The sequence below is a fragment of the Haliotis rufescens genome, unplaced genomic scaffold, assembly GCF_023055435.1.
Source record: "Haliotis rufescens isolate VD_foot unplaced genomic scaffold, xgHalRufe1.0.p SCAF_9, whole genome shotgun sequence".
NCBI classification, from domain to species: Eukaryota; Metazoa; Mollusca; class Gastropoda; order Lepetellida; family Haliotidae; genus Haliotis; species Haliotis rufescens.
In genome coordinates, this window is record NW_025964383.1 from 34,088,637 (window position 1) to 34,106,813 (window position 18,177).

The window sequence follows — 18,177 nt, forward strand, 5'->3', positions numbered from 1 at the left end:
CGCAGCAGCGCATTAATACATAACACCACTGCCATAAGTGACGTCATCCTATGTATTGCTTACTATCCATATATAATGTGACCCTACACACACAAAATTCCGCCATATTTGTGGATTATCAAGGCGATGACAAAACAAAGAACACTCTGGATGCCGAGTTGAAAGTTCACACCTCAAAGAAATTACCAAATATGTACTACAATGTTTACTTCCGTATGACATCACTACCGGTGACCGACTTTGGCAATGGCCATGAGGTAAAGTCAAATGTAATATCTTTACAGCGTCTGAGACGAGCTGTTATTTGGCGTTGTTATTAAAGACAACGCTTTGAGATGATTCAGCATGAGTAATGCTCTTTCCCAATGATAACATATTGTCTTTTGCCACATATTCAGTGATACATGTGCCCTCATATTGAAATCATTCGGTGTATTTTCACATATAAGAATCCATTTCATAAGGTTTTGTCAAAGTATATATCCGTACGAAGTGCATAGCCATTCTATACACCTTATGAAGGTCAAAATGACCTTGATGTGTGCTGTTATGAGAAGCAAGCATACCTTACCTAAACACAGCGAAAATATAGGTGATCAATATGTAGTTGCTCAACTGCTTTAATGGCAGTCGGCGACTTTTAGATCAATGAGATCTATCATGTTTGTGCTACATATGTATACAAAATGCAACATGTTTTTACACACATGGATCACTTAGGTTTATCGTTTTAGTGGTATGCATGTAGGGTATTGTTTGATTGTAAGGCAGTGTTTGTACATTTTGTGTCGCTTTAAGAACTGATTATTTATCTTCAAGTCGGTTATTTAAGGGTTAGCATCATACATATACATGCAAAATTAAAACGTTAGAGATCGTGCTTAAAAAAAACATGATTTATTCGGACAACAGTACTTCCGATGTGGCAACCCATGTGATAACTCATATCATGTCCATTGGTTAGATTAGCCTGAAATGAATTGATTTGCTCATTACTGTTAATTGTGAACGATACATGTTATCAAAACAAGGACTGGTTGGCTCGTAGTCAGTCTACTGTGTCTGAGGGATATTCATTTTAAACTGTGGCACGGACCAACACACACACAAACGGGTGGCCCAGTCGTCTAAGGCGCCGCGATTCGCTGTGCAGAGTTGCGTCATGGGCACGCCAGAAACCTGTGATTGTTGGTTCGAATCCCAGTTCGCCCCGATTATGTTTCTAGGTTTGTCAGCAAAATACCCGTGCTCGTGGGTTTCACCGAAGTGGTTAACGTCTGAGACCTGCATCACTTCGGGCTTTCCTCCCACATTAAGCTGACACGCCGTGAATACTGGAATACTGTTAAAAGCGGCGTTAAACCCAACTCACTCACTCACTCTCTCACACACACTCACACTCTCTCACACACAATATTCTTGAACGCGACGATTAACCCCCGTTTCACCACACCTCATTTCGTCAAACCTCTAGGCAAAAATCACCAGTGGCACCCGTCTCAAGCACACGCAAAAACAAGTAAATTCTCCACAAAAAAACAACAACATGAGAATGATTTTCGATTTTCAATGAGCGTGTTTGCATCAATAATTAAAAACATACCAGACGATTCATGTTGTCCACATTTGGGAGATGATTTTTCATTTTAAGAATTTGTAACAATGATTGATATTTTCATTGGAATTTAATGATTTTGCCGACATGATATAACAAAAAATTTATTGGATGCTATAATAAAAGTCAAGATCAGTCATTGACGAATTAATCACGCTGGGCATGGCTATGCTTTTGATAACATAAAGCAACATTAGAATACATTTGTGACACATTTTCACTTATTATGTGCATACAAAATACAGCATTTGCAATATAGCATGATCAATATTTTGACATAAGTAAATCTGATTAGCACCACCCGGGGCTCCAAACGCCTCCATATTTTCTTGGATCAGATGCAGGATCTGGATTTGGATAATTGGCTGGCACCATCGTCTTCTTGTACTCCTCAAACCGAGCACGCAACTTCGCAACCATGTCCGGTGTCTTCTGTGCAAGGTCGTTGTGCTCAGTAGGATCCTCTGGATGTGTATCGGAATATTTGTTAGGGGAATAGAGCTTTAGAAACAATATGCATTCTTATATATTCTGCACATCTCTTGGAAACAGCCAGTGATCTGGGGTCTGGATCAAGTTTAGTTATAATAGGATGATGAAAACCTAAAACAAACAAGGTCTTGAAAACCATCGGTATGTGTGGGTTCTACAATGCATTGAATGTATATTGCTGTGGATCGATCATAATCAAGTTAATTGTTGCAGCAATACTTACCGGTGCTGATAGCCAGTGTGTCGGAAAGATATGACTGATGACTTTTTATCAAATAATTGCGTACCTCGAATGTTGAAGAGTTGGACTGGTTCATCTCCTTTGGTGTAAACTGGCTCTTTATATATGTCATCCTGGGTTCTGTTCATGGGTCTGAACCAGCCATCAAGTTCTCCAGGGTACCCCAGGATCAGCTTGTAGTCCCCTACTCTAATACAAGAATGCAGACACCATCACATCAAATGAGTATATGTTCGCTTTTAAGACTGTATTTAGTTCAATGGCATGTGATATTGCATGTGAAATAAGACGGTCATTAATGTTAATGTGCAAATCGCTGTACAGAATCATACAGGTAATTCTGACAGTCTGTTGCATGTTATCTAATTTGATGATAAAACATCCTAAAATACCTTATACCAGCATGACCTTCCATTGGAATTTCAAAGTAGTCAATGTTGTAGATGAACTCAGTCCTTGGCGAGGGGAGGCCGTTTCGAATCGAATCCCAAAGACTCATTCCATCAATGGTAGGTTCTTTGCCCCATATACAATGAAAGGTGTAAAAACAATTCGTAATACCTTGCCGATGTGTTTTGTTTAGAAACAGTTTACCAAACTAACAACACATTTAAGAGTATGTGACTGATTTATTGTTGTTACAAAATTCGGGGCAATATAAATGAGAATATCTTTACCCGGGATTCCCCCAGCAGCAGATACTAAAGTGGGCTTCCAGTCGACAGCGTGGATCATCCTGTTTAGAAGTAGGAACGATTCACAGATAAAATAAACCGCATGCTGAAAGACACTTAGCATTGACCACACCATTTCAATAACATTTAGCTTATGCACTAAATATTAAATGGGGAGTATAAAAATAATTATAACTAAAATATCTTTCAATTCCTACAGTGCGATTACAGTTGTGTAACAATATGTACATGGTTATGCTATGTCTTCCTGCCCTTACTCTTTTCTTGACTAACCGTTTGTTTGTTGAAATTTGAATAAGTGTCATATATTTTACTTTGGATCAGGACTGGAACCATTATCCAAAATAGGATAGTTGCGTTTGATCTAATTGTATGGTGTGGTGTTACCCATCGTATCTTGTCCTTGTCTTCTGGAGCCCAGCACCATACATGAAGGATGCCCCCTTAGTGCCTCCCTCCCAGATCGTGAACTTCCCTCCCCTCAGAGGCCAGTTGTTGGAATACGCTTGAATATGACCTCCATTCTGAATTATCAATGGTTCCTTCAATGGCACAATTTCGTGATTAGCAGTTTGATGAAACACATCTATCCAGATGAACCAATACCTGTTTGCTTAACTGCAACGAAAAAGTGTTTAACCCTTCATTAACTGAAAGAAATGTGCACATATAGCAGTAAAACGTATTCTTGTCTCACACAGTTGTAATGGGGAAAGTATGATGTATTACATAAAACTGCTTGGTGACATGTGGGTATCTTATTTTATCATCCATGCAATTCATTCATAATATAACTATTTACAGGAAAAACATACTAGTTTTGCTGCCCTCTATTTCAGAATGACAAAACAACATACTTTTGTCGGATTTTGGCAAGCCATAATTAATGTTAAAAAAACGAGAAGTCTTGCCTTATCCGTCTTAATTCACAAAGCTGTCCAGCGAGTTCAAGAATCGAGTATCATTCTGTACAAAATGTATTTGAAATCTCGCCATTGATGACACTGGAAATACTTACATCTGCAGTGAATAAAATCAGAGTATTTTCAAACAAGCCCCGATCTTTCAGGGCCTGGGTAACATTTCCCACTGCCTCATCCAGGGCAGACACCATTCCTGTTGGGAATGAAAATAGTTGGCAAGGGCTTTGAACAATATTTCAAATATACTCACACGCAAAAGAAACGCAAGTGGTTTCAAGCAAATAGGTAACAAACACGGAACCATAAATTGATACGAGTTTTAGCATGTAGTGAAGGCTGATGGTGTCATCAATATTTTTGGTTGCATTTTGGAAGCCCCGAGTAAAAACGCAACATAAAAAACGAATCGCCAAAACGCACTATTTCAATGAATATGTGGGTATCATGCACCCATTTCTCGCGAAATCGAAAATGCACGAACTGTCACGAACTGTAGTGGGTATAAAACTGTGGCCGATTCTTGGACCTACCACTCCTTGTCAACAATGCCACGCCTAACTCAAATTCAGAGAAACCAGGCTATCGGACGTTGGGAAGCTGGAGAGTCTGTCCAAGATGTTGCCCGTCATTTCAACGTTAACATAACCACAATTTACCGTCTCCTGCATCGATACAATGCTACACAGACCACAGATGACCTTCCTCGGAGCGGTCGTCCTAGGTTCACCACACCTCGACAAGATCAGCAGATTACCCGTCAACACCAGCGACATCCGTTCCTAACTGCAAGTGAAAGTGCTCGACAGACCATAGAAACACATAATCGACACATTAGCCGGGACACTGTGATCCGACGTCTCTGTTCCAACTACCTTAGATGTCGCCGACAAGCACGTCGTCCTGTTCTCCAACCACGGCATTGACAAGCATCGACTTCAGTGGGCACAGGGTCATCAGAATTGGCGTCATCGTGAGTGGAGGCGTGTCATCTTCTCTGATGAAAGTCGCTTTTGTGTCTCCCATGCAGACGGAAGAGTCAGAATTTGGCGGCGTCGAGGTGATCGTTTCGCTGACAGAAACGTTGTGGAAAGGGATCCATGGGGTGGACCTAGCGTCATGATATGGGCAGGGATTGGACTTAATGCGAGACTTGGACCCATGTGCTTACTGAATGTTGGTCAAGGTCGGGGACACGGCGTCACTGCTCAGTGGTATATCGACCAAGTGATCAGACCCCACGTTGTTCCTTTTTTGCACATCAACAACACATTTTCCTGCAGGACAACGCTCGTCCCCATGTTGCCAGAGCTACCATGGCCTTTCTGCAACAACACAACATCCGTGTTCTACCGTGGCCAGCCCTCAACCCTGATCTGAATCTCATCGAACACTTGTGGGATGAGGTTCAAAGGCGTCTGCACAATGTGCGCCCAGTCCCTACAACTGCCGATGAACTACGTACAGCTGCTCTGGATGTGTGCAGGAGGATCCCTAGGGCCTTCACAAATCGTCTGATCCACTCAATGTACAGGAGTGTGGCAGTGATCAATGCTAATGGTGGTCATACCAGGTATTGACTGACATTTTGGGTATTGACCCGAAACTGTGTAAGCCCTTAACATTTGAAAAAACTATTATGTCATCAGCCTTAAATTGTCTTCAGTCAATTTTTTGTCAATCTTGCCCTATTAGTATTTCTTGTCTTTACTGTTGAAAATAAATAATATGTATACTGCATACTCGACTTGCGTTTCTTTTCCGTGTGAATATATGTCATGGCGTGTGATCTTTATAGGGGTCAAATCAACAATATCAAACAAAATATGAGGACTTGAGAGATAATTGTTTAAAGTGTGTGTGAGTGAGTGAGTGAGTTTGGTTTAACGCCGCTTTTACAGTATTCATTGTGTGTCAGCTTAATGTGGGAGAAAAGCCCGAAGTGAGGTCTCAGACGTTTACCACTTTGGCGAAACCCACGAGGACGGGTATGGTGCTGACTAACCTAGAAACACAATCGGGGCGAACCGGGAATCGAACCCATAATTATAGGTTTCTAGCGTGCCCAATGGACGCAACTCTGCACAGCGAATAGTGGCGCCTTAGACGACTGGGCCACCCGTGTGTGTGTGTGTGTTGGTCCGTGCCACAGTTTAAAATGAATATCCCTCAGACACAGTAGACTGACTCCGAGCCAACCAGTCCTTGTTTTGATAACATATATCTTTCACAATTAACAATAAGGAGCATATCAATTGTGCCCCCAATTGTTTAAAGAAAAAAACATACCACTGTACTTTCTTCGCCCTTCGTTAATCACGTTCGGATACATATCCTCATACTTCTTCGGTACCTGTGATGTCAAACGTTGAAGTACATAGATTGACAAACGGAACATACCCATATGCATTGTGAACAAACAAATCACCCTCAGTGACATCACCATAATCCTATTTGCATTAATCAGCAATTGTTCATGTTAATGAAAATGCATTGATTCAATCGTGCTCAATACATATGACTTCTTAAAATATGTCTTTCGGCAATGCCGGAAATGTTAAAAAGCCGAGCACTTGCTCAACTCTCAAGAAAGGCTAGTGGAAGTAAACAGGTACACGTTTTCAATACTGTGATTTCCATTACCTCAATTGGAGCATGTACACTTTGATAAGGGAGGTACATGAACAGCGGCTGTGATACATCATGACGATGGATGATGTCAACGGCTCTCTGGGCGAATGTGAACTGAAAAAAGCATAGGTGGTAAATAGGAATTTTTATACAATGGTCGAACCTTAGATATATCCCATCAATCGGCATTGCATACTTACAGCAGAATATTCTCCAGAGTAGTTTCTTGCAGGAAGCTTATTGTCCCTGTAGTCTAAGTATCCCCCTGACGAAATATGAAATATGTAGATTATTATTCATCTGCTTACATGAACATGCTTGAAACTGAAACGTAAATCCATGAAACGAAATCTAAAACAAGCTTCAGGATAACCCTGAAAGCATAATAATTCGCACCAGCAGTGTGAGTGAAGTAGTCTTCAGCCGCATTGTAATAACCAAAGAAAGTATCGAAGCCTCGGTACGTTGGTGTGCATTCCCACTTGCAAAAACCAAGATGCCATCTGAAATGATATTGCATGTGATGAGTATATAGCGTCAAACAGTCACCTAAATGCCATTCACACTGCAGAAACCAACATGCAATGGAAGTAGACGTAAATGAATGCATGTACATGTACATTGGCATACGTTCATTTTGGAAAACAAATACTGGTATGCTTATTACAGTATATCTTTCATTTATTCCATTTATTTCTACTTAGTATTTATTTATTTTTAGTGTAGTATATAAAACCTACTTTCCGATTATGTGCATGGCATAACCATTCCATTTATTTCTACTTAGTATTTTTTTTTTTTTAGTGTAGTATATAATACCTACTTTCCGATTATGTGCGTGGCATAACCAAGTTTCTTTAGTTCCTGGGGGAGGAATGTGTAGTTGAGGGGCACACACACTGTTTGGTCCCCATTTAGTGCCATATGCTGAATATGAATTTGTCTTTGTAAGAACTTCCCATTTGCTCACAGTTGAGGTGAAATGAAACTCAGTACGATCAGAATTTATGACAAACGACCAGAGGGAGATGTCGACAATTACCCAGCCTTCTAGCTACTTATAATATTCAACAAACAATTAAGTGATACGTCTGACAACAAGGCTCTAAGACAGGTCCAGTCTAACAATGAGTCAGGGGGTAAACATTATGGGAGCATAAGAATATTACTAAATCCAACTAGTAATTTTTCAGGGACTTCCCACTTACATCATGATCTATAGTGTAAATACCCTGCTCAATGCGATGATTTACGTCCTAATATCATTAACTAAACGGCATAATTACCTGCATGCCTGCATGGAATGGATACATTCCACTCATAAAAGCTGTACGAGATCTGAAACAATGAGTGTCTGGATACCTGCGTAATATTTTAATGCAATTACATAGGCAGTTAAGCAAGTTAGTTCAGTTCTTTAACATTATGTACTGCTGTTATTTTGTTTTATAAAGGTATACATAGAAATATATACCAAGAAATCATGCAGTTCAATACATCCACACACATTGTTAAATGTAACCTGTAACTTGTTATATGATGCAATTGCTCATTGCCAAATCAAATCAAATATATATATATATATATATATATATATATATATATATATATATATATATATAATGTGTTTTGTTATGCATCTTATGTTTTCGCAAGGTGAGAATGAAAAATGATATGACAACAATTTACGGGCTGCACAGAGGCTGGACATATGCATTTTCAAAGATGATTCCCTCTGTGGCCAGTTTGTCGATGTTTGGGGTCTTCATGTCAGGATTACGGAAACCAACATCATTCCAACCTGAAAACTCGATTATGAAATGGTATATACCGCTGTGTTATTATATTTATTTTGACAAAAGACACATTTGGAGTGTCACACTGTTGCAATGGGTATTTCTCATTAAATCACTTTGTAATTGCCTTCAATATCTACACTCACCTAAATCATCTGCCACAATAAACACGATATTCGGACGCTGTGCCGATGTCAATGATAAGAAAACCAAGAACAGAGCAAAGAGCTGTCGAACCCCCATCACATTTGCTTATTCAACATAATGAGACAGCATTCCTTTATCTGCTTATATAAAGACCTTTCAGTGTGAAAGACTAGACTGATAAAGCATATCTATAACTCAGTCTTGACCTACATATTTTGGTATTTGTGAAACACACGCTTGTTCAAACGTAATTCATAAAGTAGGAACGTTGAAACAACTTTTATGACAATTATGGAACGACGAATATGTTAGTGCAAGAATCAACATGAAACAATTTTGAGCATCATTTCTCAGACCATTAGCCACACACTGGTAACAACGACTGAGACATGCATCCTTATCAGATAAAGAAAATATGCACCAACGACTGTGACATGCAGACCTATCAGATATAGAAAATATGCTGACAATTTCATGTCTTGATTTGACCCCGTCTTCAAATTGCACTTAGCCATTAGTATTAAGGGTGTCGTTGTGTCCATCATAGCTTATTTTGTATAGAATTCGAATCCAGACATCCCCTACGTACTTTCACTTTGTACAGGAGACCCTTGACGAGAACCTTGTTCCTTTAATGTTTGCATAAGTTGCTGGGTCTCTATCCTAACCTCGAATCCTCGCGGGCCCCTCTAGACATGACACATTGTAGTTAAACCATCGGAAATGAACTCAATGTTGTTGTTGTTGTTGTTGTTGTTGTTGTTGTTGTGAAGTTGTAAATCTTTCTGGATTCACGTTCGCCTCGACGAGGAAAAATAGTATGAAGTAGTACACATATGCAAGTAAATGTTCCTTGCTTCAGTTTCAGTTCGGGGAGATCAGTGCCTGTAGGCACGTTGTATAATACAGTCATCCAAGCATCAGTAGATGCCATCATCTCGAAGTTTAATCAGGCATGTCCGTGCTGAAGATATGTTTGTAGCTGTTCAATTTGGTTCTGTTATTAATATTATTCGGTAATGTGATATCTCAACTCATAACTGAAACAACCTCAGCACCAAGTCGTCGTTCGAAACCTCAACACATATATTTCAGGACAATAACTGAACAGTTATTGTTGGGGGTAATACCCGCACTGCAAATCAAATAGGCAGCCCCTAAGAATACGCCATATTGGACATATTTGTAGTGAATGCATATGTATTATATGTGTATGTTTGTGTGCTGTGCTCAAATATAACTATGTTATTTTTAGAGAAGCATTCATTCTTTGGGTTACAAGGAACGATATCCATATGTTATATCTGTTATGAAAAGTTTTGTCATTATATAAAACCTATTAATATCATGACCTGTGACTATTCTTTAATTATTTGTATTTGTTAATTTTTTAACTACCGTAGCAGGAAAATTAGAAGTTATGTTTACTAACTGAATAGAACATCAAACCAAAGCCAAAACAATTGATTTATATAATCAATATCGCGTTTAATACAACAGTCTTCGAACTTCAGCTCGCATTGGCAAAATCAAAACACGATAGAGTTTGATCTGAACGTTCAGGTATTGTTAATTAAGTGTCAAATGGCCAGTTCCCTCATCGTGATTTACCCAACAGAACTAGAAATATATCATACTATTGAAACCGACCCATTTTGGTTTCATGTTGAGATACTTTAATAATGATTCCAAATTGAGTTGGATTCACTGATCTTTTTTATTTCTTGCTCAGGTGGGAAAATCAGTGGAAGGGAATTGGTTATTTGACCAATAATGAACGATATCAGACCAACAATATATATGAAGCTTAATTTCAACTTCTTGGCCAAGTTCCCTTGTTTTGATAGTGTCACTCCAAGCAGGCTATGTTTATCTTGTGTAACAAAGCATAATTGGTGATCATGGGATGACTACTTCTTGACTAAGAGGACAACTGATTTGAAGTCCCCTGTACATTTCCGACCATATCACGAGCTTGCTCTCATAAATCACTGTCAGAGTGATAATACTAGGTGTTCGCCTGAAGATGAGCGTATTCCGCCCCCACCAGTGGTATCCGTCACAAACACATGCAAAAGCAAGTCAACTGTAAACAAGAAATACAACAACATGGATACAAATTTATCTTCGAACGATCGCAGAAATCTGTATACGAAAATATATTTGCGAGCTTTTGCGATAAGCGTGTTTGTGTTACTAATTGAAACATTATCAGATGGTTGATATTGTCCAAATGTGGGAGATAGTCCACATTTACAGCATTTTGATGTCTTGGCCGGCATGATATAGCTAGAATATTATCAGTGATTGATTAATTTATCTTGCCTAATCACAACTTCAAACAAGCACCATACTACATAACGCAATGGGCTTATCATAGAATTTACCCAAATAAAGATATATGGAATGAAAACGGATTGGGCCATTTGAAGAACTGAAGCTAAATATCCGATCAAAGGTACAACATTATATAGATATATAATTTTCAATATACCAGACTTATTGACAAACACAACAATCAGGAAAACTAGAAAAATAATTTCACAGAATGTGTATATAAACAGTAGCTTAAGTGATCTGATGAAACCTGTTAAAGGCGCTGTATTTTTTTATGATAAATTAATATAATATTAATATAATCTCAGAAATTGTTATAAATGACAATCACACTTTTACTGTGAGTTTAATTGAAAGATAAAAACAAACTGTTTATAGATGTAAACTGAAGGATGAAAAACTTGTAGATTTTCAATACAGATTTCAGTAGAGGTAGCTTTTGTAATGCTGTCAGTGGGGACATCGGCCATCGGCAATGTAATGAAACTAAACAATTTTGGAAAAATCTCTAACATTGGCTTTATAATTATCTTTCACAAAAGAATTTGACAAAATATCTTATTTCTCTTATACTTCATTCAGTCACACAATTTTATTGGGAAAGAGGCATATTCATGTATGTGGAATCAAAGGAATCAAGCCGAAAATAAATATTAAAACTACTTAAAAACATGTATTCAATCGAAAAATGTAGTGCTATGTTAAAGGATGACAGAAATAACTTTAACAAATGTGTATTGTGCCATTCTATGAAATCCGAAATATGTATTTGACGGAATACTGTATTACTCTACAACTTGAACAATAAAAAATTAAAAAAGCAAATTTTATTATGCCTACCATGGCTATGCTTGAAATTAAATACCTCGTCATGAAGTAACATGAACGAAGATTGGTGACACATTTTCATTTATTATGTGCGCACAAAATACACATTTAGCAATATGGCATGATCAATATTTGGATATAAATACATCTGATTAGCACCACCCGGGGCTCCAAACGCCTCCATACTTTCTTGGGTCAGATGCAGGATCTGGATTGGGATAATTGGCTGGCACCATCGTCTTCTTGTACTCCTCAAACCGAGCACGCAACTTCGCCACCATGTCCGGCGTCTTCTGTGCAAGGTCGTTGTGCTCAGTTGGATCCTCTGGATATGTATCAGAATATTTGTTCGGGGAATAGAAATTTACAAACAATATACATTCATATATATTCTGCACATCTCTTGGAAACAGAAAGTGCCCTGTGGTATGGATCAAGTTGGTATATATAGGATGATGAAAACCTAACACAAACCAGGTCTTGAAAACCATCGGTATGTGTGGGTTCGTCTATCTATTGATTGTATTTTATTATGGGTCGATCAAATCACGAGCCGAATCCAAACACACAGTATGTTAAGCTTTGCTGCAGGACATATAGATGTTTTTAGGTACTGTGTGATCACCACTTAGAAGATCTAGGAAAGACATGACCTATGACTCTTATGTAGAATAATTGTGTACCTCGAATGTTGAAGAGTTGGACTGGCTCATCTCCCTTGATGTAAACTGGCTCTTCATATATGTCATCCTGGGTTCCGTTCATGGGTCTGTACCAGCCATCAAGTTCTCCAGGGTACCCTAGGATCAGCTTGTAGTCTCCTACTCTAATACAAGAATGCAGACACCACCACATCAAACAAGTATCTGTTTGCTTTTAAGAATGTATTTAGTTCAATGGCATGTGATATTGCATGTGAAATAGGAAGGTCATCAATGTAAATGTAAAAAACGCCGTACTAAATCATACAGGTTATTCTTACAGCCTGTTGCATGTTATCTAGTTTGATGATAAAACATCCTAAAATACCTTATTCCAGCATGACCTTCCATTGGAATTTCAAAGTAGTCAATGTTGTAGATGAACTCCGTCCTTGGTGAGGGGAGGCCGTTTCGAATCGAATTCCAAAGACTCATTCCATCAATGGTAGGTTCTTTGCCCCATATACAATGAAAGGTGTAAAAACAATTCGTAATACCTTGCCGATTTGGGTTGTTTTACGAAACAACTGATCAACTTATCAACAAACGACACATTAAAAGTTACAAAATAGGTGTTCCTTATTGCAATTGTGAAATATCAATGAGAATCTCCCTACCTGGCGTTCCCCCAGCAGCAGATACTAAAGTAGGCTTCCAATCGACAGCGTGGATCATCCTGTTTCGTGATAGGAGAGATACACATATATAATAAAACCCATGCTTAAAGCCACCAAATACTGACTGTTGCAACTCAATAATTTTAGCTTATGTACTAAATAATAAATAAGAGGTATTAATACAATTTTCTATAAGGTGCATTTTGAAGAAACTAACATATTATAAGATTCTGTGCGATTACAGTTGTGTAACAATGTGTAAATGATTATGCAAGCATTCGAAATAGGAAATTTTATACAGCCCTTTGCATTTTACTGACCAACCGTATGTTTGTTGAAGTTCGAATAAGGATCATTTACTTTACTTTGGATCAGGACTTTTTATAACAGGATTATTGGGTTTGGTCTAATTGTATGTTGTGGTGTTACCCATCGTATCTCGTCCTTGTCTTCTGGAGCCCAGCACCGTACATGAAGGATGCCCCCTTAGTGCCCCCCTCCCAGATCGTGAACTTCCCTCCCCTCAGAGGCCAGTTGTTGGAATACGCTTGAATATGACCTCCATTCTGAATTATCAATGGTTTCATACAAGGCACAATGACCTGATTAGCAGTGTGTTGAAACATAACTATCCAGAAAAACAAATACCGTTTAATGTAACTGTCAAGAAAATGTATTTAACCCTTCGTTAAATGAAACAAATATGCACATATAGCAGTTCAACGTATTCTTGTCTCACACAGCTATCATTGGAAAAGTATGATTATAACATAGAACTTCTTGAGGGCATGTTTCTTTCATTCATAATTATAAAACTATCAACAGGAAAAAAATACTAGTTCTGCTGCCCTGGATTCCAGATTGACAAAAAGCATACTTTTGTTGGTTTTTGGCAAGCCATATTTAATGTTAAAAACGGGAAGTCTTCCCTTATGTGTCATAATTCACAAAGCCGCCTCCGATTTCAAAAATAGGGTATCATTTATGCACAAAATTTATTTAAAATCTCGCCATTGATGACACTGAAAGTACTTACGTCTGCGGTGAATAAAATCAGAGTATTTTCAAACAAGCCCCGATCTTTCAGGGCCTGGGTAACATTTCCCACTGCCTCATCCAGGGCAGATACCATTCCTGTTGGGAATGAAAATAGTTTGCCAGAGCTTTGAACAATATTTCAAATATGTCATGATGTGTGAACTTTATCCGGGTCAAATCAACTCATCAAGAGGAATACAAACTTTACTGAAACACTAATCATGATGCTTTCTGAGAAACAAAATATGAGGACTTCAGGGACAAGTTTTTTTAAAGAAACAGCTGGCAAATACATAAAATTCCATACCACTGTACTTTCTTCGCCCTTCGTTCATCACGTTCGGATACATATCCTCATACTTCTTCGGAACCTGTGATGTCAAATATTAAGGTACACACATTGACAAACGGAACATACCCATATACATTGTGTTTTGTTTTGTTTGTTGTTTAACGCCGCACTAAGCAATATTCCAGCTATATGACGGCGGTCTGAAAAATAATCGACTCTGGACCAGACAATCCAGCGATTGATATCATGAGCATCGATCAACGCAATTGGGATCGATGACATGTATCAACCAAGTCAGCGAGTCTGACCACCCGATCCCGTTAGTCGCCTTTTACGACAAGCATAGTCGCCTATTACGGCAAGTATGGGATGCTGACGACCTATTCTACCCCGGCATCTTCACGGGTCCATTTACATTGTGCACAAATGACAAATCACCCTCAGGATCATCATCCTTAATCATCAAATTAGCATCAATCAGAAATTGCTCATTGAAATTGTAATGAATTGATTCAATCGTAAATATACATATGATCTCTTGACAACAATGTCTTTAGAAATAATCCAACTGCCGAGCATGTTGAAAAACAGACAACTTGCTCAACCCTCAAGAAAGGCTGGTAAAAGAAAACAGGTACACGTTCTCAATACTTTGTTTTTCATGTACCTCAATAGGAGCATGTACACTTTGATAAGGGAGGTACATGAACAGCGGCTGTGATACATCATGACGATGGATTATGTCAACGGCTCTCTGGGCGAATGTGAACTGAAATAAGGTAAAGGTAAGAAGGAATTTATTCAATGGTCGAATCAGTACACGACTCCCAGAGGTGTCAGATGTATCACAGGAAATATGCATTTTAAAATTAGTCGTGATTGGTATAACAGTTGTAACTGAAGTTAGTAGCAAAACAATGTCAAGTGGCATACTTACAGCAGAATATTCACCAGAATAGTTTCTTGCAGGAAGCTTGTTGTCCCTGAAGTCTAAGTAACCCCCTGTTGACATATGAAATATTTACACTATTATAAATCTGCTTTCATGTACAGGGTTGATACTGAAACATAAATACCTGAAACCAAATCTAAAACAAGCTTCAAGACAACCATACAAGCGGAATGATTCGCACCAGCAGTGTGAGTGAAGTAGTCTTCAGCCGCATTGTAATAACCAAAGAAAGTATCGAAGCCTCGGTACGTTGGTGTGCATTCCCACTTGCAGAAACCAAGATGCCATCTGAAAAGATATTTCATATGATGAGTATAAAGCGTCAAACAGCCATTTGAAAATAATCACATTTGTAATTTGGTGTATGAATGCTCGTACATTGGTGTATCTAAGAATGACAATTGTTCATCTAAAGTAACAAATACAGGTTTAAATATTACAGTATATCTTTCATTTATTCCATGTATATCTTATCAGTATTTGTTTTGTTTTTTCCTCTTACTGTAGCATGATACCTACTTTCCGATTATGTGCGTGGCATAACCGAGTTTCTTTAGTTCCTGGGGGAGGAATGTATAGTTGAGGGGCACACACACGTTTTGGCCATGGTTTAGTGCCATATGCTGAATATGAATTTGCCTATGTAAGAAATTTCCATATGCAGACAGGTGACGTAAAATGAAAATCATATATTAAGATTAACAACAGAGAGATGTAGAACTACCAATACTTCTGGCTATTTCAAAATTCAACAAACAATAAAGTTAGACGTCTGACTACACGGCTCAAAGACAGGTCCAACCGAACAATGAATACAGGGGCAAATCTTATGGGAGCAGAAGAATATCACTAAAAACAACTAGTAATTGTTCAGGGACTTCCCACTTACATCACGATCTGAAGTGTAAATACCCAGCTCAATGCGTTGATTTACGTGAAGATCAGATGTAGAATAGGTCTCCAACAACCCATGCTTGCCTTAAAAGGTGACAATGCTTGTCGTAAAAGCCGACTAACGGGATCGGGTGGTCAGGCTCGCTGACTTGGTTGATGCATGTCATCGCATCCCATTTGCGTGGATCGATGCTCATAACGTGAATAATTGGATTGTCTGGTCCACACTCGATTATTTACAGACCGCCGTCATATAGCTGGAATATTGATGAGTGCGGCGTTAAACAACAACCAATCTTTCAATCAATTTACGTGCTAATATTTATAAACTTAACAACATAGTTACCTGCATGCTTGCGTGGAAGTGATCAGTCTGACAATACGGCACTTAGATATGTCCAATCAAACAATGAGTGAAGAGGTTAACCTCCTTTAAAGAGTGAGTGAGTGAGTGAGTATGGTTTTACGCCGCAGCAATATTCCAGCACTATTACGGCGGCGGCCACCAGAAATGGGCTTCACACATTGTACCCATGTCGGAAATCGAACCCGGGTCTTAGGCGTGACGAGCGAACGCTTTAACCACTAGGCTACCCGACCGCCCCTCCTTCAAAGAGCACAATAATATCACTAAATATAACTAGCAATTTTTCAGGGACTGATCTACAGTGTAAAGACATAATCACCTGCATGCCTGCATGGAATGGATACATTCCACTCATAAAAGCTGTACGGGATCTGAAACAATGAGTGACTGATATCTGTGTATTACAATAACATTCGCACTTTAGCAAAGCAAGCTCCACCTACATCAAGTTTATTCTTCAATCCCCTGCTACTTTTGTTTGTTTTAAATTGTTAATAGAAATGTATTTATATACAGTTTAAGGTAATGGCTGTTGCAACTTATTGATGTGTGTGTCATATTTTACATAATTAGAATTGGCGTTACAATCGATGTCTTTTATTATGTTTCTTGTGTTTTCATAACATTGAGAGTGAAATAATATAACAAATTACGGGCTGCACAGAGGCTGGACATATGCATTTTCAAAGATGATTCCCTCTGTGGCCAGTTTGTCGATGTTTGGGGTCTTCATGTCCGGATTACGGAAACCGACATCATTCCAGCCTGTATAAACAAACATTTGAATGAACAGCCATGAGAGAGTAGAAACTTACATTTATAGTCCACTAGTCCTTATAATGATTCTATATAGCAAAACCCCTCAAAAATAGCAAATTTCTACTAGTCCTTAACTGTTAGGCAGTTCGGCAAGGATTATAGGACTAATGCCAATTTCCAACGCTGGAGTGTACACACCACTGTGTTAATATGTGTACTTTGAAATGACATATTGCTTCAATGGCTACTTCACATTAAATCATAAGCAATTGCCTTCAATATCTACACTCACACAAACACAGGGTTTTCCATGAAAACTCGACTGTGAGTTGGTATACACAACCACTGTGTTATTATATTTATTTTGACAAAAGACACATTTGGAATGTCATACTGTTACAGTGGGTATTTCTCATTAAATCACTTTGTAATTGCCTTCAATATCTACACTCACCTAAATCATCTGCCACAATAAACACGATATTCGGACGCTGTGCCGATGACAATGATAAGAAAAACAGGAACAGAGCAAGGATCTGTTGAAGCCCCATCACATTTGTTCCTTCAACCTAAATGAGACTGTATTCTACTGTCTGCCTACATGTTTGTGTAGCCTGGACTGATAAAGCATAATCTCAACCTTGACCTACATGTCCTGGTATTTGAGAAATCAAGTAGGAATCCTTAAACAACTTATATGAAAACAGCGAGCAAGAATCTACACGAAACAGTTTGGACATCAGTTCTCTCACCATCAACCGCAGACTGGTAACAACGACTGTAATACGAGTATACATTGCTGCCAGACAAAAATGCAACAACAAATGTGACATGCAGTCCAGTCAGATATAGAAA

At 38.5% G+C, this 18,177-nt stretch overlaps 2 protein-coding genes across 3 annotated transcripts; both read right to left on the minus strand.

Annotated features, from left to right (window-relative positions):
• Window positions 1-1,610: 1,610 nt before the first annotated feature.
• On the minus strand, window positions 1,611-8,665 carry LOC124147768 (arylsulfatase B-like). The gene is made up of 14 exons (XM_048391501.1): window positions 8,537-8,665; window positions 8,284-8,395; window positions 7,881-7,932; window positions 7,418-7,521; window positions 6,991-7,097; window positions 6,795-6,859; window positions 6,607-6,708; window positions 6,253-6,316; window positions 4,062-4,159; window positions 3,431-3,567; window positions 3,026-3,084; window positions 2,741-2,864; window positions 2,395-2,537; window positions 1,611-2,079 (listed from the first exon to the last, which is right to left on the minus strand). Exons 1-14 carry the CDS (start codon window positions 8,631-8,633, stop codon window positions 1,907-1,909), a joined length of 1,437 nt encoding a protein of 478 aa, XP_048247458.1. The 5' UTR covers window positions 8,634-8,665; the 3' UTR covers window positions 1,611-1,906.
• Window positions 8,666-11,732: 3,067 nt separating this feature from the next.
• Window positions 11,733-17,925, minus strand: LOC124147767 (arylsulfatase B-like). 2 transcript variants are annotated; one of them, XM_046518523.2, is made up of 14 exons: window positions 17,777-17,925; window positions 17,217-17,328; window positions 16,883-16,934; window positions 15,822-15,925; window positions 15,484-15,590; window positions 15,288-15,352; window positions 15,018-15,119; window positions 14,366-14,429; window positions 14,057-14,154; window positions 13,450-13,586; window positions 13,021-13,079; window positions 12,732-12,855; window positions 12,386-12,528; window positions 11,736-12,027 (listed from the first exon to the last, which is right to left on the minus strand). In XM_046518523.2, the coding sequence occupies exons 1-14, from the start codon at window positions 17,871-17,873 to the stop codon at window positions 11,855-11,857; spliced, it is 1,437 nt and encodes a 478-aa protein (XP_046374479.1). In that variant the 5' UTR covers window positions 17,874-17,925; the 3' UTR covers window positions 11,736-11,854. The 2 variants fall into 2 exon arrangements, with proteins under 2 accessions (XP_046374481.1, XP_046374479.1); XM_046518525.2 differs by lacking the exons at window positions 15,822-15,925; window positions 16,883-16,934 and having other exon boundaries at window positions 11,733-12,027.
• Between the last annotated feature and the right edge of the window lie 252 nt (window positions 17,926-18,177).

Excerpts from the sequence above, each read along its gene's own strand:
- LOC124147767 (XM_046518523.2), bottom strand. The coding sequence starts at position 17,873 with ATGGGGCTTCAACAGATCCTTGCTCTGTTCCTGTTTTTCTTATCATTG. Across the intron at positions 15,926-16,882 it reads CATTCCATGCAGGCATGCAG|CATATGGCACTAAACCATGG; the intron begins GTGATTATGTCT and ends ATTCATATTCAG. Across the intron at positions 15,591-15,821 it reads GCCACGCACATAATCGGAAA|ATGGCATCTTGGTTTCTGCA; the intron begins GTAGGTATCATG and ends ATATCTTTTCAG.
- LOC124147768 (XM_048391501.1), bottom strand. The coding sequence starts at position 8,633 with ATGGGGGTTCGACAGCTCTTTGCTCTGTTCTTGGTTTTCTTATCATTG. Across the intron at positions 4,160-6,252 it reads AGGGCGAAGAAAGTACAGTG|GAATGGTGTCTGCCCTGGAT; the intron begins GTATGTTTTTTT and ends CATTCCCAACAG. Across the intron at positions 3,085-3,430 it reads ACAAGGACAAGATACGATGG|GATGATCCACGCTGTCGACT; the intron begins GTAACACCACAC and ends ACTTCTAAACAG.